The 22,012-nt window shown below is 38.3% G+C and overlaps 1 protein-coding gene across 7 annotated transcripts in view; it reads right to left on the reverse strand.

Moving 5' to 3' along the window:
- The window catches only part of SUPT3H (SPT3 homolog, SAGA and STAGA complex component), a 551,049-nt gene that overhangs the window by 134,116 nt on the left and 394,921 nt on the right, over window positions 1-22,012 (reverse strand). For all 7 annotated transcript variants that reach the window (XR_004026555.1, XR_004026554.1, XR_004026556.1 and 4 more), the window contains 2 exons: window positions 8,035-8,110; window positions 988-1,100 (listed from right to left, as the gene is read on the reverse strand). Coding sequence is in view for 3 of the 7 variants with exons in the window: in XM_012496574.2 (XP_012352028.1) it covers window positions 988-1,100; window positions 8,035-8,110 (189 nt within the window). In the remaining 4 variants the exon portion in view is untranslated. The remainder of the gene's footprint in view (window positions 1-987; window positions 1,101-8,034; window positions 8,111-22,012) is intronic.

A 22,012-nucleotide genomic window follows, 5' to 3' on the forward strand; every position in this document is an offset into this window, starting at 1 on the left:
ACATGAGCATACACTTTCATTGACTGGTGAATGGACCTAGTCATGATATATTCTGACTTTTTAGGAGAGTAGTTCTCAAAATTTATTTCACAGTCACTAGTGCAGATTTCTGGGCTTTAAGTCCAGAGATTCTAATTCAGTAGGTCTGTTTTAAGCATATAGTCTAGGAATTTGCTTATTTTATTTTACTTTATTAATTTTTGAAATGGAGTTTCACTCTTCTTGCCCAGGCTGGAGTGCAATGGTGTGACCTCAGCTCACTGCAACCTCAGCCTCTTAGGTTCAAACGATTCTCCTGCCTCAGCCTCCCCAAGTAGCTGGGACTACAGGCGCCTGCCACCATGCCCGGCTAACTTTTTTTTTGGTATTATTAGTAGAGATGTGGTTTCACCATATTGGCCAGGCTGGTCTTGAACTCCTGACCTCAGGTGATCCACCCGCCTCAGCCTCCCAAAGTGTTGGGATTACAGGCGTGAGCCACCACGCCTGGCCAGAAGTTGCATTTTAAACAAGAACCAAGGAGCGCCTGGCCAGAATTTGCATTTTAAACAAGAACCAAGGAGATGCTGATGCCTGTGGTCTAAAGACCACATCTTGAGAAAGTCTTTTAGAGGGCGATTCCAGACCCAGAATTTGGTAAGTACTCTTAAATTCTCACATACGTAGAAAGGTGTTTTTCAAAGCTCAAAAATAATCTCTAAACAAGGCAGATGTGGACTTGAGTTCAATGTCAAGAAAAAGCATGCAGGGATTCCATTTCTCATTAAGATAAAGGTGCAAGAAACTCTTTTCTATCCTAACATCCACTTGAATTGAGGATGCAGAGACACGTAACTGAACTAAATTTTAGAAAATGATGTAAATGTCACAGGAGAGAATTCATGGCTGTTATTACTGTAGAGCAGCAGGGAGAAAAAGAATTGATCATGGGCAGAGATAAAGAAAAACCAGCCAGTGTGGCCCGATATGACAGATTAGAATGCTTACCTGTGCCACAGTTTCATATGCTAAATATGCTAAGATTTCCATTGCGACAACATTGGGTTTTATCTCCATACTGCTGCAGTCCAACCAGTCTCGAAATTTGGAAGCTTTTTTGGCTGGCCATTTAAAAAAAACAAGTGCAGAAATTTTATTTTTTAAAGTGTTTTAATACTGCACATTACTATCACAAAATTAAAAAAAGTATACTCAGAATTGTACACAAAAAATAATGCACATAAAATGCAATAATTAATATCTAGATATTCTGGCCCCAAGAAATCCAAGTTTTAACTCTCAGTTATAAGGCAACACAATGGTTGTTTTCAACAACTCTCTTACGTATTTGGGTCTTTTATTTTGCACCTATGCTATATGACATAGTATATTAAACCATTTAATGTTTAATACTTCTCACACTGTCAGATTTACCATTGGCTACAGCTTATGTTACAACAAGAAGTCAGAAGATGTTCTTGTCTGATGTAACCTTAATTTACTCATATAGAAAGAAAATCTTGCAAGGAAGAGCCTGTGATGAAAAAAGAAACATAAAGAAACTATTGCTAATACTTTTCAAAAATACTCTCTAGTCTCAGAGGAAAATGGCAGATAGGAGGCAGGATTAACTTGCAGCTCCCGCTTGGATGGGTAGAGCAGCATGTGGAGACCCACACTGTGAACTTTTGCTCCAAGAACTACCGCAGGAATATACCAGGAAAGCCGAGAGCCACAGACCCCTTGAAGGAGGTGCATCACCGCTGCAGGCTCTGTGGGACGCACAGGAACTGTGAGTAGGCTTGCTTTCTCAGCTAGGAAGCCGGTAGCCTGGGGAAAGTTCTCAGCCCTGCCCACCAGCTGCTGGAAATAAAGTTGGTGCTGTTACGGGCAGGGGGCATGGTGGAGTGACACCGGCCTTTCGGGCTGTGGGCTGCATGGGAGCTGGGTGAGGCCTGCGGCTACCGGCTTTCCCCACTTCCCTGGCGACCTGCGTGGGGCAACAGAGGCAGCCATAAAGCCCCTGGGAACCGTAACTCCCTTGTTCTAGAAGCCACACCCTCATCCCCTACAGCTGCCGCAGCAAGCCCTGCCCAAGAAGAGTCTGAGCTCAGACAAGGCTAACCCTGCCTCCACCTCATGGCAACCCAAATATCGTATGCTCTCACTTATAACTGAGAGCTAAACTATGAGGACGCAAAGGCATAAGAATGATACAATGGAATTTGGGGACTCAGGGGAAAGGGTAGGAGGGAGGTGAGGGATAAATGACTGCACATTGGGTACAATGTACACACTGCTCAGGTGATGGGTGCACCAAAATCTCAGAAATCGCTACTAAAGATTCATGTAGGCCGGGCGCGGTGGCTCACGCCTGTAATCCCAGCACTTTGGGAGGCCGAGGCGGGCGGATCACTAGGTCAGGAGATCGGCTACACGGAAACCATCCAAAAAAAAAAAAAATAGCCGACATGTAGCGGGTGCCGTAGAGCCGAGGCAGGAGAATGGTGAACCGGAGACGATCGTGGCCAACCATGGTGAAACCCCCGTTCATACTAAAACATAAAAAATACTAAAAAAAAAAGTTAGCGGCCTGGGCCGTGGGGTGGGTGGTCGGTGGCCCTGGTAAGTCTCCCTAGCCTACTCGTGAGGCGGAGGCAGGAGAATCGCTTGAAACCGGAAGGCGGAGGCTGCAGTGAGCCGAGATGGCGCCACTGCACAAGGGCGAAACTGTCTCAAAAAAAAAAAAAAAGTGTCTGTTACTAGAATGGCTCAAAGTTGTAAATTTAAAGTTAAATAAACTGACATCTGGTCTAATCTAAGCCTGTGGTTACATTTTTTCTGATTATGAAGATGTCTAAATTCTTAAGCCTGACTAAAAACCATCCAGACTGATTCCAAGCAGCCTTTACCATATTTCCCTATTAAACCATCACCTGGCCTTGAGTCTTTTCCTCTGCGTGTCTACTCCTACTCCTTTCCTTCCATGGAATGCTCTCCCATCACTCTTCTTCATTCATATGAATCTTGATCATACAGGCCAAAGGTATATTTCCCTACTCTAGCCATTTATTGAACACTGATACCAACAGATATTCTTTCACAAATGCTTATAATTTCTTAAGCCATATTACAAATTTTTGTGGGAGAAGACCATGCCTTATGTCTCTGCATGTGTAACAGTACCAAGCATATATAGAACCAAGCATGTATGTAACCTTTAGTTAAATATCTCTACACTGCCACAGTGCTAAGCAGTCTAATTTGATATAGGGACTTCATTAGACATTATTCATTTAACTAGTAACCTAGAGGGAAAGACTGATAGTGAAGATTTTATGAAATCTGTAAGATTTTCTTTATAATCCACTGATTATTCTTTTGATTAATCTGGCCCCACAGGTCTATAAAACACTTAACAGTAACTCAAAGCATGATATTTTGATCCTTCTATATAGAATCTTCAAGGATTCCACATACAGAAGAGTTCTCTTTTAAATAAATCATAGAAAACATTAAGTCCTGCTATCGAAGCATATACCCAAAGCTGTCAAATATGGCAGAATTATGATAATCCCCCTTAAAGCTATCTCCCCAAAGTAACAAATCTTTCAAATACTTTCTGACGTGCAACTTTCCATCTAACTAGTATGCTGCAATAGCTCACAAACACTTGTTTAACATCTGTGGAATACTTCTGAAGTTAAAGTTAACAGGCAGCAATTTGGCAAGATCAATGAGATGTACATTAATCACTTATCTCCTTGACAGATCTTTAGGACAGAAACAGATATTTTGTGACTATGCTCTAAACAGTTGATTTTAAAAGTGAGGGAAAGGATCATTATTAATATTCAGTTGGATCTATCCACATAAGCAACAGAATTAGCTTCCTTGCTAGATTGTAACCACCGAGAATGCAGGGACAAGGACCATGTATCTCCAACTGTATCCCTAGCACCTAGAATACTGCCTGGCATTAGCAGACTCACAAGAAATATTTCCAGAAGAAATGAATAAATGAATGAAGTATTTTTTAAATAAAAGAGTAGAGTCCAAACTTTTCTATTCATCAAAAGACATGCACTTGAGTTATTGCTGTTCCACCAAGTGGTGGAGATTCTTTGAGAGCTAATTCCTTCCCTGTCACCTGGAGAAGGATGGCTTTAAAGCCTGACCCTTCCAAGGTATTGTTGGTTCCAGCAAAGGAGGCACAGATACCGCTAGTTAAGACAGTTTGTTTTCATCAAGAGGTGAGAGGCACCTCAGAATAAACAAGTTCCTTCTCCTTTGCCCCTCTTCCCAACGTATCAGGAGAAAGGATAACCTGGAAATTGACTAACAACTTAAACAGAATCCTGAGCAATGGTCAGAAGTTCCTAGGATTATTAGCTTTGTAATACTACCTGGATTTTCAGCCTGCGCTGAACTTAAAAAACAACTTTACATGATAATTTCATATGGAAATTTAAGGTTAATCTCACATACTTTTTATCTTTCTTATCAATGATCACTAACAAAATTTAAGTTTCTTGCAATATTCCATTCTCTCATGCCTGCATACTATTCGGTGATTTCTATCCCATCCCTTCCCAACAGTCTTTCCATTCCCAGTCCTTTCCTTAGGGTCCCCTGCAATGCTCATTCCACTCAGAAGAAACTACTTCGCAACTTCAACCTAATTGAAAATAGCCTTCTTCAGAGGGCATGGTTCTCCCTGGAACCTTCCCTAGCAGGAGTTCCTTATTCCTTTCCTTTATACATATTTATGGGCAACTACTTTGGCCAGTGTGTTCATTTCCCCATATAAGGGGGGACCTGGAGTCAATGTCTTCATTCTCTTAGTTTCTTCCACAGGAAAAATACATAATAAATAGACTGACAGCAAACTTCTACCAACAACAGGGGCCAAAAGACAAGGGAATCATGTCTTAACAAGTAACTACCAGCTTACCATTTCCTACCCAACTAAACAATCATTTAAGTATGGGGGCAAAATAAGGCCGTTTAAGAAAAAAAATGGGTGTTTTAAGCTTGTGCAGAGCTGTAGGAAAAATGACATTAGGCCAAGAAGGAAAGTTTAAGTACTTATCAATTTTTTTTTTTTTCTTTTGAGACAGAGTCTCGCCCTGTCCCCCAGGCTGATAGTGCAATGGCGCGATCTCGGCTCACTGCAACCTCCGCCTCCCGGGTTCTAGTGACTCTCCTGCCTCAGCCTCCCAAGTAGCTGGGATTACAGGCATGCACCACCATGCCTGGCTAGTTTGTTTGTTTGCTTTTTTGTATTTTTAGTAGAGACAGGGTTTCACCATGTTGGTCAGGCTGGTCTCGAACTCCTGACTTTAGGTGATCCACCTGCCTCGGCCTCCCAAAGCACTAGGATTACAGGCGTGAGCCACCGTGCCCAGCCAAATACTTAACAATTTTAAAAACTTTAAGTCATGGATGTATATCAAAAAAAAAGATAGCAACTGAAATAGTACAAAGAGAATATAGGACTTACAAACTAGCAGAGGAAAAAGAAATGAAGAAAACCCAATCAATCTAATACAACATAGAAAAGGAGGAGAAAAAGCAAATTAAAAAGCACAGAAATTTAAAACACAAGATAAGACAGCATATACAGTATCAGTAATTAAATCCATATAAATTAAACTAATCAATGAAAATACACAGAGCCTCTCTGATTACAAAGAAAATCTAGATAAAACCAAACATAAAATAAAAAGTTGAAAGTAAAGGACTGGAAAATAATTTAATTTTCATTAAATTTATAATTATACATTTTATTATACATTTAAAATTATACAATTAAAATTACACATTTATTATACAATTAAAATTATACATTTTAATTATAGAGTATAAATTTTAATGATTTAAATTATTATAATTATTTTTTATAATTATGAGCTTTGTGTGTCATTATTAAATATCAGATTTTAAAAGACTTTAAGAGAAATAACTCTGACTTATATACATATAAAAACAAAAGACTGAATTGTGAATTAGATTAGTGTGTCGATGCTACAGCTTACCCTCAGCCTATAAAGTTACAGACTCATTATTTTAAAATGTACCAGTAATTCCAGGGATGGCTATGATCAAATACTTAAGAAGATACATATGGCAGGACCACAATTCCTGTATCTTCATAATTTATTAGAAGGAGAAGAATGAAAAGAGCATAACACTCTGACGAGTGCAGGAATAGCTTCTGAATTTGCTGATCCACGTGGATTAAAGCATTCTCAACCACAGTATTTTGCCACATAAAACAGATTTCCCCACCAAGGTTTCATAATAAAACACCTATGGGCACCATATATAAATAGTTTTAAATGACCAAATCCTTCCACTCTAAAGAAAAGAAAATTAAACACAATATACTGTTTATACTATAGTTATTTTATACAGAAAGGGAAAATACTATTTTTTAATCTACTATAGTTTATTATTGAGTTAAAAACAAAACATGGGCCAGGCACAGTGGCTCACCTGAGGTCAGGAGTTCAAGACCACCCTGGCCAACATAGTGAAACCCTGTCTCTATTAAAAATACAAAAATTAGCTGGGTGTGGTGGTACACGCCTGTAGTCCCAGCTACTCAGGAGGTTGAGGCAAGGAGAATCACTTGAACCCAGGAGGAGGAGGAGGCTGCAGTGAGCCGAGATCGCACCACTGCACTCCAGACTGGGCAACAGAGTGAGATTCCATCTCAAAAAAAAAACAAAAAACAAAAAACAAGAACAAAAACAAAACAAACAAAAACAAACAAAAAAACATGAAGTAACTGAAAATCTGATTTTCAAAGAGAAGGCATATTAGGAGACTTTAAGATTATGAGTTTTAGTGTGAAAGTAGTATGTCTGTTCCTTTAAGTGAATTAAATTTAAAATATAATTTTAAAAAATAGTTCAATTGCACTAAATGTTACTTTATAAACTGGAGGTTGATACTTATAAAGACTTGAATGCCATTTTTAAACCTAAAAATTACAATACAAAACCTTTCATTTGCTGAAATTGCCATGATCTGAAGTGCCATTTACTTAATGCTTCACAGATGTATGATGCCAAGTTGTTAGTCAAATTGGAAAGTATATTTAGTCAGAAAAAAAAAATCTTCCAAAACATGTTTTCCTATATTTTACTGACATTTACATGGGATACTATGAAATGTGTCATTTATTTGCACTTTATAATCTACAAATGAAGCTCTCTCTTTCTTTTTCCAAATCAAATATGCTGTTATTGTGACCACATAATAGCTTTTCATTTAAAGACACCATTGTTTCTATAATCCCTCAGACCATGGTCATGTGCTACTTTGTCATATTTTTAACTGGACTTTTCATCACACTTTCTTCTTTGACTTTTACCCCGAGAGCCTTAGTCACAACTGAAACTTTGCTGTAAGGATGTTTTGCTACACAATCTAGCTCACTATTATGAGTCATTATACAGTTTTAATAAGCTGATGTGCAGTGATGTGAAAGTACTAATTTTACCACGAGGTTACTAGTGTTACTAGAGCATGTACTAATAAATTTGGCTAACACTGAATACATGCCACAGTAGGAGGTTAGACAAAAATGGAAGAGACCAGTGATATGTTCCTTTGTGGTAATATGAGTATACATAAAGGAAAATAATTAATATTACGGGCCTTTAAATGTCATGACTGCTATTAGAGTCCATTATGGATCAAATGCAATCAGAAATACTAGTGCAAATATGACTAGGAAACTAGAAATTACAATGGAAATATTAAGACAATGGAATTTTTATGATTAAAAGTACTGTAAATAATTAACATAGCACTACGTATATTACCAGCACCACTTAAGACCTCTTAATGTTATTAATCACAAAGTGGTAGAATGTAGGAAAATCATTTATAGGCTCCCCACAATGTAGAGGTTGTTTCTATAGCAGTTACAACTACACATGTATTAAATCCACCAATTTCTAAGAAACAGATCCTGTCATACTTTAGTACATCTATAATGTACATCTTATGCGTATAACTAAGCAAAGTTAAATAGTTACTTACAGAAACTTAATTGTCGACTTTCACAGAATTCTGCATATTGAGCTGAATCCATAATTCGAGTTTGTCTTTCTGCTCTCTAAAAGATAAAAATACATAACATTTTTTAAAGCAAGCAGATTATTATATATGTTTTCACAGCTTAAACTTAGAATTGAAGTACCATTTTACTTTCCTTATTCCAGGTGAACAGGGTAGTACTACCACATAGATCATGATACACAAAATTACAATAACTAACACTAGTTGTGAAGCTGGTGTCTTTTGGAAATAAAGTTTAAATATCACTTCCTGCTCCTTTGTTATTGAAACTAAAACTAAACGACTTCACGTCTAAATTTTCTAACTTGTATCATCCTTTTAAAGAAAATGATGAGGGAATAATAAACCAAAGAGAAAAACTGTTACAAATATTATTGTCAATCTGCTTTAAAGCTGTGATGTTCAACGTTAAACAAGAATCAGTGAATGGAAAAAAAAATCAGTGAATGGAATCCATATATTCCCTTTCAGTTAGAATCTGGGGCCACAGTTGACAAATCCATATTTTAGATTGCAAGAAAATAAAGAAAAAGGTAAACACAATACAGATCCTTTAATCTGAGTCCAGGTATGATTCATTTGGTATAGTTTCATTTGTGGAGTTTTTGATTCAGTATAGCAGATGTTTACTGCTTCACTGACCCACAAGAGGTAGGATAATTATAATTCATCCATAGTTTGGAGGGAAAGAATATGACCACTTCCGCTTCCTTGGTAAGGACAGCATTTTGAAATGAGACAGGCTGGTACTTCTTGGAATGAATTTCTGCCCAGCAAAGAAAACAAAAAAATCCCTGAGATTTAATTTTTTTTTTTTTTCTGTTGTGGAAGAACTTTCAGCAAGTTACCTTTACCATCGTTGTTAGAGCACATAAGTACCATTTCTTCTAATGTCTGTGGATGTTTTTGTATTTTTGAAACAGAAATTATTCTTTTTTATTTGTGTGAGTAGTCCATTCCAATGATAGGTCAGTTGATGGAATGAATAATGGTGTACTAACTGGAGCTTAATAGAGAATATAGATGGGGCAGTGGGAGTTAAGGTAAAAATTACTAGTCACTACTGTGGTTCCTTCTAAGACCACCGACTGTTTTTCCCCTTCCTTATTTTCCGTCTCCCTTTTTTCTTTCCCTCCCTCTCTCCCTTCGTTCATTCCTTACCTCCCACACATCCACATACTCACAAACATACATATATGCAGGCACAGATGCAAGCCTCTCTTGGTTATTTACCCACTAGGTTCAAGTATCCTTTTTGGGCATGTACAAACATTTTATATATATATATATACATATAAGGTATATATGTATGTGTATATATATACACATATAAAGATAAATATATAAATTATATATGTACACATATATACACATAAATTTATCTTTTTATATATATATACACAAACAGATATATGTATATATGTATGTACATATTTTCTTGTGCATATGTCAGAAATATCACATCTTGGCTGGGTGTGGTGGCTCACGCCTGTAATCCCAGCACTTGGGAGGTCCAGGCAGGTGGATCACTTGAAGGCAGCAGTTCGAGCAGTTTAGTAGAGACCCTGTCTCTACTAAAAATACAAAAATTAGCTGGACGTGGTGGCATGGGCCTGTAATCCCACCTACTTGGGAGGCTGAGGCAGGAGAACTGCTTGAACCTGGGAGGTGGAGGTTGCAGTGAGCTGAGATCACACCACTGCACTCCAGCGTGGGTGACAGAGTGAGACTCTGTCTCAAACAAACAAACAACCACACAGCCACGTCTCCTTAAGAGTATATTATTGGGTTAATTTTTATTTACTTGGAAGTATTTTTTGATATTTAAATGCATGATCTAGTTTTAGCCCTCTTTTTAATGTATCTGACACATGACTCAATAAATGTTTCCTGATGAAAACAGGAAGCAAGAAAGGGAGAATTTATTTATGTGTTTTGAACATTACAAAAAAAGTTGCAGCTGGGCACGGTGGCTCATGCCTATAATCCCAGCACTTTGGGAGGCTGAGGCGGATCCCAGCACTTTGGGAGGCTGAGGCGGGTGGATCATGAGGTCAGGAGATTGAGACCAGCCTGGCTAACATGGTGAAACCCCGTCTCTACTAAAAATATAAAACATTAGCCGGGTGTGGTTGCATGCGGCTGTAGTCTCAGCTACTTGGAGGCTGAGGCAGGAGAATCGCTTGAACTCGGGAGGCAGAGGTTGCAGTGAGCCGAGATCGAGCCACTGCACTCCACCCTGGGAAACAGAGGGAGACTCCGTTTCAAAGAAAAAAAAAAAAAGTTGCTAATGTGTTTATTTAAATAAACTCTCTAAGACTGATAATACTAATGTTAATTTGTATCTATGTGTGTACCTTTGTGTATATATATCTGTCTGTGTCTCACTATAGCAGGAACCACTCAGGTTTGAATTTCTAGCTCCTAGGAAAATATCTGACACATGGTAAATAAGCAATAAACATTTGTTGGATGAACAAATGCGACTGTTTTATTCCACAGGCCGAATGACTATCACCATAATGGAACTAGATCGAGAATGATTATCTAATGATTTCTACATACCATCTCTGCTGCTCTCCAGCTTGGTAGCCTCCTCCAACCAATACATGGCTGGACAGAAAGTACTTGGGTAACTATGGAAAAAGAATGTTCCTAAAGGGATTCTTAACACTAACTTTTTCTTCCACCAAGTTGGACAACCAAGATTTGGCCTCTGCATATATGCTTACATAGCTGATGTACTGGCAATAAGTGTTTCTAGAAATGAGAGGTAGCAAAATTTATCATCAGAGGTTAAGGTTGCCAGAATTGCCAGATACAATATTTCAAAGATATCCATAAACATCTGAAAGACTAAATTATTTTGGCTAGCTTCATTCCTTTCAGACACCCTCTCCAATGCCTATTCTCTTTTCTTCATTAAGCATCCTACTTCTTTTTTAATTCCTCCAGCATCGAAGCAGTAAACTTTGATCTGAGCAGCCCCACAAATCTGACCCTAGGGTATATATAAGAAATCATTTATCCTGTGCCTAGCACACAGGAAACACTCCACACAAAGCAGCTGACTCAATAGCAAAGACTTATAGACAATACAAAATCATGGCTTAGAGATAGAAGACAGCTTAAAGTTTTATCTTGTTCAAATCTCTTCAATTCAAAGATAAGGGAATTGAGGCTCAGAGAAGTGATTTGTCAAAGGTGGACTAAGTTAGAATTCAAGCCCAGGACTCCCAATTCCTAAGTCAGCCTATTTTCATTATAAGAAGCTGTCTTCAACTAATGGTAATTTTTTATTCCAATGTTTTCCTTTGAGATGCTGTAAATTTCATATATTGTCTTACTAAAACATGTCATGTAGCCCCTACAATTAAAACATGCTGAAACTATTCATAAGAAAAAGAAATTAGCGAGGCCCTGGGTCAGCAAATAATGTACAAGCTGGGGGTAATCTAATGCAGAGTGTAGAAACTGTAGTGTATCTGACAGTGCAAGCATGTCACAGGTGTGTAGAGATGCTGATTCCATTCACTCTCTGGATGCTGAACGAAGCTGAGGCAGCAGAACCACTAGGCTGGTATCTGCTACCAGCTGCCTTGTCCATTTACCTTGGTGGGTGATAAAAATATTATCATTTTCTATGTGTGCCATGATGTGAGAAAGACTGGAAGCACTGTACTAATGTCCTTGAATATTACATGATATAACACATGAATGGTATTCACGGCATGATCAAGGGAGTTCATGAAATCAGAGATTTTTTGAGCTATATATGCCCTGACTTGGATTTGAGGATGATGAAGATGATTTGGATATGCTTATCACCTAATTTTTGTTTATTCCTCTCTCTTCCCGCTGAATTGTTTAAAAAAAAAAAAGAACAAATTTTGGCCAATGATGAAGATGATTTGGATATGCTTATCACCTAATTTTTGTTTATTCCTCTCTTCCCCCAGAATTGTTTCAAAAATACAAAAAAAAGGAACAAATTTTGGTCATATGATCCAAATAATTCAACATCTGAGTATTGTATTTTCTCCTGTCCTTCCACTATCATCTTAAATACTGAGAAAGGGAGTAAATATCTAACTTTCAGGAACTGTATGTTCTCCAAACACAGGAACTGTGCTGCTCTTCTAGAGTGCCGAGGCTTGGATTTGCCTGGGCCTCACTAGCTGAATCAAGGGACAGATGAATGGATGGACTAGGATAAAAGAAATGCATTTAAGTATGTGTTGACTGGCCTAAGACCAGAAACTGTAAGAATTAGGATCAAATTGTAATCCAATTTTACAAATCCCAGAGAGATAAGGCAGTTTTAAAGACAAAAATCCATTAAAAAAATCAAGACAGTGGTCAAATATTAAATAAGTGTGGCTCTTATTTTCTCTGGTGCCCTAATTCTACCTTCTCCTCTGCCTCTATTCAGATCACCCATTCTGATCCATACCAAAGTATACACTGGCAGTCCTTTTCTATTCCTTTAAGAAATCTGTGGAAGAAGATTCAAGGGGACAATATCATAAGCCTAGTGAAACATCATGATCAGAATAATGCTTACTCTTTATTGAGATGGTTTTATTTTTAAAATGAACATAATTTTTTTTATTTTTAAAATGAAACTAATAAAACTGCTTATTCTTTGAGATGGTTTTATAAAATAAAATTTATAAAATATTTATATTTATATACATATTTAAAATATTTATAAAATAAAACCATCTCAATAAAGAGTAAGCAGTTTTATTAGTTTCATTTTACAAATGAAGACACTGATTTAGAGAATTTAAAGGAAAACTTTAAAAGCATACAGTTAATAAAGAGGCAAAACTAGAAGTAAAACTTGGGTCCTAAATACCTACTCTAAGGTATACAAAGTTTCTCAGAAAAGAGTTACTATTCTAGATCATATTAATTGTAATGAAGGTTGTACTCCCTTTAGGCTCTAGTTTCTTTTGAACTAAATATTACAATGCAAACTTAATTTTAAAAGACTTACTTTGGCTATTCCGTATAGTCATTAAACTAGAATAAAAAAGACATATCATTGTCAAAGGCATTGAAAACACAAATCTCTGAAATAAAAGTCACTGAATAATCACAGATGATTTATCATGGCTTTTATTCATACTGAACATTCTCAAATTACACAATGCTCTCCTATCTCAGACTGCCACATGAATGTAAGGTCATCTTTGGATGAGTCATACTCTTGTATCTGCAAGTCCAGTTTGTCTTCTGCTTAATCTGTCAATTCCACCCACCCCCTGGTTTCTTTAGGTGTCAAGAACAGCATTCTTGAACATTCATAAAATATGCAACATACTTAGAGGATTTTAGGAAATTAAATCTTACTAGTATTACAATATAGCTAAGTATTATAACATGGGAGCAAATATGGAGAAACTACTTGTGAAAGAATTATTCCTAAAGTTTTCCAAATACTCAACAGTATTTTAAAATTTAATTGAAATAGCTTTTTAAAAAGGTAAAACAGAATAGTTTGTGACTAGTTGCTTTTCTCACTACCAGGAAGTTACAGATTTTTCTTGTTATTGTAAAACATACAGAGAAGGCAGACTTTTATGCTAGATGAACTCACTTTCTGCGTCCTACTTAAATGAAAACAGAAATGCTAATATCCCCACAGATACAGTGCCTAGTATAATTTGTTTGTTCAATATCGTGAATACAACAAACTCTCGGTACATATTTGTTAATCTGAATTTTCAGTGAAAAGTTTTTATTTCAATTCATGTGAAGTTGATTGTGTCTTTGAAAAATACTTTCAGTACGGACAATCATCATTTGCCCTGTCTATACCACTTTGAGGTGTAAGGCTGGACTTATGCAGCATGCAGTTGCATTTAAACTGTGTGTGCTTTCACTGAAGCATTTTTAAAGGTTATGGAAGCTACGTGCTGGCATATCTCTTGGCAGCTTCTCAAGGCACATGGCATTTAACTTTCTTCAGCAACACAAAAACACAGAACATAACTTTCAAACCAAGATGAGAGTATCTGCTCTCACTTCTACTTCAAAATTTTTTTCATTTCTTTTTTGAGACAGGGTCTTGCTCTGTCACCCAGGCTGGTGTGCAGTGACACCACCATGGCTTACTTCAGCCTCGACCTCCCAGTTTAAGTGAGCCTCCTGCCTCAGCCTCCTGGGTAGCTGGGACTACAGGTGTGTGCCATCAGGCCTGGCAAATTTTTTATTCTTATTTTTATAGAGATGAGATCTCTATAAAATTGCCCAGGCTGCTCTTGAATTCCTGGCCTCAAGTGATCCTCCTGCCTCGGCCTCCCAAAGTGCTAGGATTACAGGCATGAGCCACTGCACCTAGCCAAAAAAATTTTTTTTTACCTTATTCTGATTACTCTTAAAAGTCTTACAATTGAAATGCAGAGTCCTTTTTGCATGGAAAAGGCAAAATGTCTTTTACCAAAATGGTAATCTACCAACAATCTCATGTTCAATAGGCATTGGTTGTTGAAGTTGAAAACTTCAAATGGAGGGGTTGGCAGCGGCATTCGGCAATGCGGCAACGTGTAAATTATGAAATGTGTATGCATGTTTATATATGTATAATGTGGTCCACTTGCAGAAGGATAATATTAACAAGTCAGTAAATACCACAGAATGCCGAAGAAACCATATCTCCAACTCACTGTAGGTAAGGAAGCTGAGGTCCAGAAAGGTTAAAGGATTTACTGGGATGGTTGCAGACGCAATCCAGTACCCCAGTGAGTGCTCATTCTACTTGCTGGGTCAGTTTGTAATTTGGTAGACTCCTTACCCAAAAGCTAAGTAAGCCTCCCTCAAAACACATGATAAAGTACCCTTTCTTTTTATTCCACTGCAAAAGTCATCATTTTGGGCCTGGGGTATTGCAACAGCTTCCTAGCTTTCACAGACCTTTCCTCTCCCAACCTATCCTGCATACTAGTATTTTAAATAAAAACATGGAGAAAAGGCCCTCGAACATTGTAAGATTCACTGTAGTAGGCTGTCCTGTATCCCCACATCACTTTCTTTTCTCTGACTCATAAACAAATGGCTCTAAACTAAGCACTGCATCAAATTTAAGCTCAAATGCCTGACTTCTAAATACAGACATAATCTGGGCCATTCTACTTCAGCACACATTATTCTCACTAAAACCAAATTTATTCTTTAATTAGGTCACCCTTTGTCACATGTGCCATGTACTGCTGCCACCCTGCCACTCCCCCATTACTGTGCTGGCCACCCCTCCCCATCTTCATGGTCATTTAAATCATTCCCTTTCTTCAAGGTCTTGCATAGGTCCCACCTCCTCTGGGAAGTTTGTCTAGTTTACACTGATTTCTCTCTCCTGAAATTATTTGTTCTTCTAGATAGTATTAAACCCCTTCCTGCACTTTTCTATGTGTGCTACTTTTGTCTCTCCTCAAAGATGAGCTGCAGGAATGTATTATTAACGGAAAAATCAAGTTGCATACTAGAATGCATGTACCTTAATTCCATTTATGTTTGAACATACACACACATACGCACATGTGTATGCCTGCAAATACACGGAAAAGGTCTGGAAGCATATACATCATACTTTTGATAGTATTTATCTCTGGAGATGAAATTATAGGTAACTTTAACTTTTCAGTTACACATTTCAGTAATTTTTTTTTACAGTGAATTACAAACAGAAAAAGAGTTTCAAAAGTAAAGAAATCTTCTTTCCTCTTGAGCTAATTTTGCTTGACTTACAGGAAGTCATTAACTGTGCACACATAAAAATAATCAAAGCAGTCACCCAAGAGGCAGAAAATCACAGAGAAACAGCAGAGGCTTGAATATATGCTTTTAGAAAAAAAATCAAAAAACAAAAACACACATACACACACAAAGGAGAATGTCATGCAATATTTAAGGGACCAAATCGGAATCCTGATTGATGCAGTAGAAACCAAAAGTTCACTTAGGTTTGACCTGCAATTTTCACTGAATTATATCGACTTGAATAGAAATGCAGTATATTTTCTATATCACAGCCTTAAAAAATAGGTTTCCAGTGGTGCTAATTTGTTTCCCCGGAGTGGCATTCATAATATACCAATTTTACGTATCCCAGGTATTAAGAATGTCTTACAGTAATTATATGAAGTTTCCTAAAGAAAGAGCTGTAGACCCTAGAAGATTCAAAGGATTTAAAATAAATTTTGTGCTGAAAGTGAGTAATCCTCAGCAAGTACAAAGCATCAATGATTGAGAAACACACAAAAAGATATTTGTGCTACTATGACACAATAGAGTTTTTTCAAAATATTGAATTCAATTGTTTTTTTTATCTGTATCCTATGGGTCTAAATATATTAATTAATGTCATCATAGGAGCTTTACCTTTTTTATACATTTTAAACTATCAAGAGTGGGCATTAATTGGTTATATAATGAGAAATATGGTTATTAAAATTAAAGTAATAAATTTAAAAATGTTTTAATGCCCATTAAAAATTTTTAATCTAAATTTATTAAGCCAGTAATGGGGAAAAAACCATATGTAATAAAATATTTCCCATCTTGGGATAAAATGTGTGCTAAGAAAAGTATCATTTTTAAAAAAACCTAGTGCCATACAACCTAATTCCCTGTCAAGTTGTAAATTCCAGTGTTTAGTGTTAGTACCAATTTTTGCTAATGTTTCCTTAAAGTTGTAAATATGCTCTGGAATAACTCAGTTGGCAAATAACATCAAAAGCCATGTGAGTTTCTGCCCAAACTATTTCTTTTAAGAAACAGAACACTGACTTTGACTTTTTGTTTTCCTGATTAAGGATGTTATAACCCTTTTTTTTTTGGTGATTTTTATTTGGCTGGATATAAAAAAGTGAACATACTAGTTTAATATGTGTAAAATCTTTAGGCATTTTGAATAACATTCCTAAAAATTCTCAGAGGTTTACATAATATCTAGATGAGCTGAAAGGCTTTATGGTAGAGCAAGCATATAGGGATATGGTTAAATATTTTGGTCATTTTGGGGAAAACTTTAGAATACTGCCTGAAAAATATATAAAGTCATTAATGCATAAAATTTAGTTCATACTTTCTCCTTAACCTTGAGTTAGAACTGCAGATCTTTCCATCTTGGTTTAGGCAAGATCAAATTCTCAAGTAGTCAAATATGCACACTTTATGGAGTCTGGCTTTACTTACATAAAATAAAAGTCTAGCATCTTTAAGGTAAAATCTTGTGAAAAGGGAAGCCTGTCAGTGCAGCATGGCTCTCACCATCCTCCCCAAGGATACACAGAATTCTGTAAAGAACAAGGAAGCCCTGCTTGCAATCTCCCTTTGTTGCTACTATGTGATTTATCTTAGTTTTTTCAGTAAGGACTTTTTCTAAACATGTGAAAATAAAAATTTTTATCACAGATTAATTCCTCAGTTAATTCCCTCTAAGCACGTTCCATCAGCTCTATCTTTAAAATATAACTAAAATAAACCACTTTCATCACCTTCTACTGTCACTGATACTACTCTAGTCCAAGCCACCATCATCAACTCTCCTCTGGATTACTCTAGTAGTCTGCTCTCATGCTGCTATAAAGGACTGCCTGAGACTGGGTAATTTATAAAGGAAAGAAGTTTAACTGACTCACATTTCCACAGAACTGGGGAGGCCTCAGGAAACTTACAATCACGGCAGAAGGGGAAGCAAATACATCCTTCTTCATGTGATGGCAGGAAGGAGAAGTGCCAAGCAAAAGGAGGAAAAGCCCCTTATAAAAACATCAGATCTCCTGAGAACTCACTCACTATGATGAGAACAGAAGCATGGGGGTAACTGCCCCCCATGATTCAATTACCTCCCAATGGGTCCTTCCCATGACACATGGGGATTATGGGAACTACAATTCAAGATGAGATGTCAGTGGGGACACAGCCAAACCATATTAATTCCATCCCAGCTCCTCCCAGATCGCATGTCCTCACATTTCAAAACCAATCATGCCTTCCCAACATCCCCCAAAGTCTTTTTTATTTTTCTTGAGATGGAGTCTCACTCTCTCGCCCAGGCTGGAGTGCAGTGGTGCAATCTCGGCTCACTGCAAGCTCCACCTCCTGGGTTCACGCCATTCTCCTGCCTCAGCATCCTGAGTAGCTGGGACTACAGGCGCCCACCACCATGCCCGGCTAATTTTTTTTGTATTTTTAGTAGAGACGGGGTTTCACCATGTTAGCCAGGATGGTCTCGATCTCCTGACCTTGTGATCCACCCACCTCGGCCTCTCAAAGTGCTGGGATTACAGGCATGAGCCACTGCACCCGGCCAACATCCCCCAAAGTCTCAACTCATTCCAGCATTAACCCAAAAGTCCAAGTCCAAAGTCTCATCTGAGACAAGACAAGTCCCTTCCACTTATGAGACTGTAAAATCAAAGGCAAGTTAGTTACTTCCTAGATACAATGGTGGTACAGGCATTGGGTAAACACACCCATTCTAAATGGGAGAAATTGGCCAAAATGAAGGGGTTACAGGCCCCACATAAGTCCAGAATCCAGTGGGGCAGTCAAATCTTGAAACTCCAAAATGATCTCCTTTGACTCCATGTCTCATATCCAGGTCGCACTGATTCGAGAGAGGTGGGGTCCCAGGGCCTCTTGGCAGCTATGCCCCTGTGGCTTTGTAGGGCACAGTTCCCCTCCCAGATGCTTTCATGGGCTGGTGTTGGGCATCTGTGGCTTTTCCAGGAACACAGTGCTATCTGTTGCTTTTCCAGGAACACAGTGCAAGCTGTCAGTGGATCTACCATTCTGGGATTTGGAGAGTGGTGGCCCTTTTACAGCTCTACTAGGCAGTGCCCCAGTGGGGACTCTGTGTGGGGGCTCCAGCCCCACATTTCCTTTCTGCACTGCCCTAGTAGAGGTTTTCCAGGAGGGCTCTGCCCCAGCAACACACCCCTGCCTAGACATCCAGGTGTTTCCATACATCCTCTGAAGTCTAGGTGGAGGTTCCCAAACCTCAATTCTAGACTTCTTTGCTCCCACAGACTCAACACCATGTGGAAGCTGCCAAGGCTTGGGATGTGCACCCTCTGAACCCACAACTCTTCCAGCCATGCTGGGACACAGGGCACCAAGTCCCAAAACTGCACAAAGCAGCAAGGCCCTGGGCCTGACTCATGAAACCATTTTTCCCTCCTACGCCTCTGGGCCTGTGATGGGAGGGGTTGCCGTGAAGACCTCTGACATGCCTTGGAGACATTTTCCCCTGTTGTCTTGGCAATTAACATTTTGCTCCTCATTATTTATGCAAATTTCTGCAGCAGGCTTGAGTTTCTTCTCAGAAAATGGGTTTATCTTTTCTATCATATCATGAGGCTGCAAATTTTCCAAAGTTTTATGCTCTGGTACCCTTTTAAACATAAGTTCCAATTCCAAACTGTCTCTTTATAAATACATAAAACTGAACACTTTTTACAGCACCCAAGGAATCTCTTGAATGGCTTGTTGCTTAAAAATTTCTTCTGCTATATACCCTAAATCATCTCTCCCAAGTTCAAAGTTCCACAGACCTCTAGGGCAGGGACAAAATGCTGCCAGTCTCTTTGCTAAAACACAGCCAAGAGTCACCGTTATTTTAGTTCCCAACAACTTCCTCATCTCCATCTGGGACCACCTTAGCATGGACTTCATTGTTTACATTACTGTCAGCATTTTGGTCAAAGCCATTCAACAAGTGTGTAGGAAGTTCCAAACTTTCCCACATCTTCATGTCTTTTGAGCCCTCCAAGTCTCTAGGAAGTTTCAGACTTTCCCACATTTTCCTGTCTTCTTCTGAGGCCTCCAAACTGTTCCAACTTTGGCCTGTTACCAACTTCCAAAGTCGCTTCCACATTTTCAGGTATTTTTACAGCAGCACACCACTACCTGGCACCAATTTCCTGTATTAGTCTGTTTTCACACTGCTAATAAAGACATACCAGAGATTGGGTAATTTATAAAGGAAAACAGTTTAATTGACTCACAGTTCTGCAGGGCTGGGGAGGTCTCAGGAAACTTACAATCATGGCAGAAGGGGAAGCAAACACATCCTTCTTCACATGGTGGCAGCAAAGAGAAGTGGCGAGCAAAAGAGGCAAAGCCCCTTATAAAACCATCAGATCTGCTGAGAACTCACTCACTACCATGAAAACAGCATGGAAGTAACTGCCCCCATAATTCAATTACCTTCCACCAGGTCCCTCCCATGACACGTGAGGATTATGGGAACTACACTTCAAGATGAGATTTGGGTGGGGACACAGCCAAATTGTATCAACTGCTGTAACAGACTCCTAATGAGTCTTCCTGCCATGGCTTACATATATTAGGTAACTTGTCCAAGGTTGCTAAGCAATGTGTGCTGCAATCTGAAATGAGATCTGTCTTACTCTAAAGTTTATGCTCTTTTTACTACACAAGGGGTTTGGCTATGTGTATATATGCTGGGTGGGGTAGGTGTATGTGGACATTTGAAAATATGTATTTGTGTATATATATTCATATATACATATGTTTGTATATATACATATACATATGTCTGTATAAATATATACACACACATATGTATAATGTGTGTATATAAATTGTGTGTGTTTGTGTGTGTGTAATTTAAGAGATATCTTATGGAACCCTCATAAATGAAGGTGCTAAAACCAGAGATGCTTTGATAGAGGTGAGGGAAGGCGACTCAGAGCCCTCCAATATTCTTTCTCCTTTGCAAAGTACTTCTCAATGAAATACCAAAAACTGCAAAACACAACTTGAAAACTACTGTACTATACTACATTGCCTTTCCTTCAAGGAGTAAGCATTGTGCTTCTGGTTTCAAAACAGAGGCCATTTCACAGGAAGATCATCGTACCAAGGGAAAAAGTAATCCCCACACACCAGACAAAGTGACCTTTTAAAAATGCAAATCATGCTGTGTCATTTCTATCAAAACCCTCCTTGGTCCTGACATCATGGTCTGTTGCAAAAATGACAGGCTATCTATAAAGCACTTAGGAAAAACTGCTCCTAAAACAGACTAGAACAAATGTTGCCATATTTAACTTTCCTGAGTCAATACAATTAAGACCTCTCTTCACCTCTGATAAAAATTCTATACCCTATGTGAAAGCTACCCTACTGCTGCCAGAAATGTTAATGAGTAGCAGAGATAACTGGCTCAATGCTGTATTAAGATGACCAATTTATTGGGAGGCCGAGGCGGGTGGATCACCTGAGGTCAGGAGTTCGAGACCAGCCTGACCAATATGGTGAGACTCTGTCTCTACTAAAAATACAAAAATTAGCTGGGCATGGTGGTGGGTGCCTGTAATCCCAGCTACTCAGGAGGTTGAGGCAGGGGAATCACTTGAACCCAGGAGGCAGAGGTTGCAGTGAGCAGAGATCAGGCCACTGCACTCCAGCCTGGGCAACACAGCAAGACTCCATCTCAAACAAACAAACAAACAAACAAAAAAAGATGACCAGTTTATAGCTTTTACTATCTGTAATTTATGTTCTTAGTTTCACTCTCCCAGTTTATAAATATTTTAAAAGTTGACTCTTTACATAGAAAACTGTAAGTATTCTAACTAACGAACTAAGTTGGGCCTAAATGCCCATCAACCAACAACTGAATAAAGAAAATGTGGTATATATATATACCATGGAATACTACTCAGCCATAAAAAGGAATGAAATAATGGCATCTGCAGCAAGCTGAATGGAGTTGGAGATCATTATTCTAAGTGAATTATCTCAGGAATGAAAAACTAATTATCTTATGTTCTCACTTATAAGTGAGAACTAAGCTATGAAGATGCAAAGGCATAAGAATGATATAAGGAACTTTGGAGACTTGGTGGGAAGGGTGGGAGGGGGTGAGGGATAAAAGACTACACTTAGGTACAGTGTACAC

This window comes from Nomascus leucogenys, chromosome 17 (assembly GCF_006542625.1).
Source record: "Nomascus leucogenys isolate Asia chromosome 17, Asia_NLE_v1, whole genome shotgun sequence".
Classification (NCBI taxonomy): Eukaryota; Metazoa; Chordata; class Mammalia; order Primates; family Hylobatidae; genus Nomascus; species Nomascus leucogenys.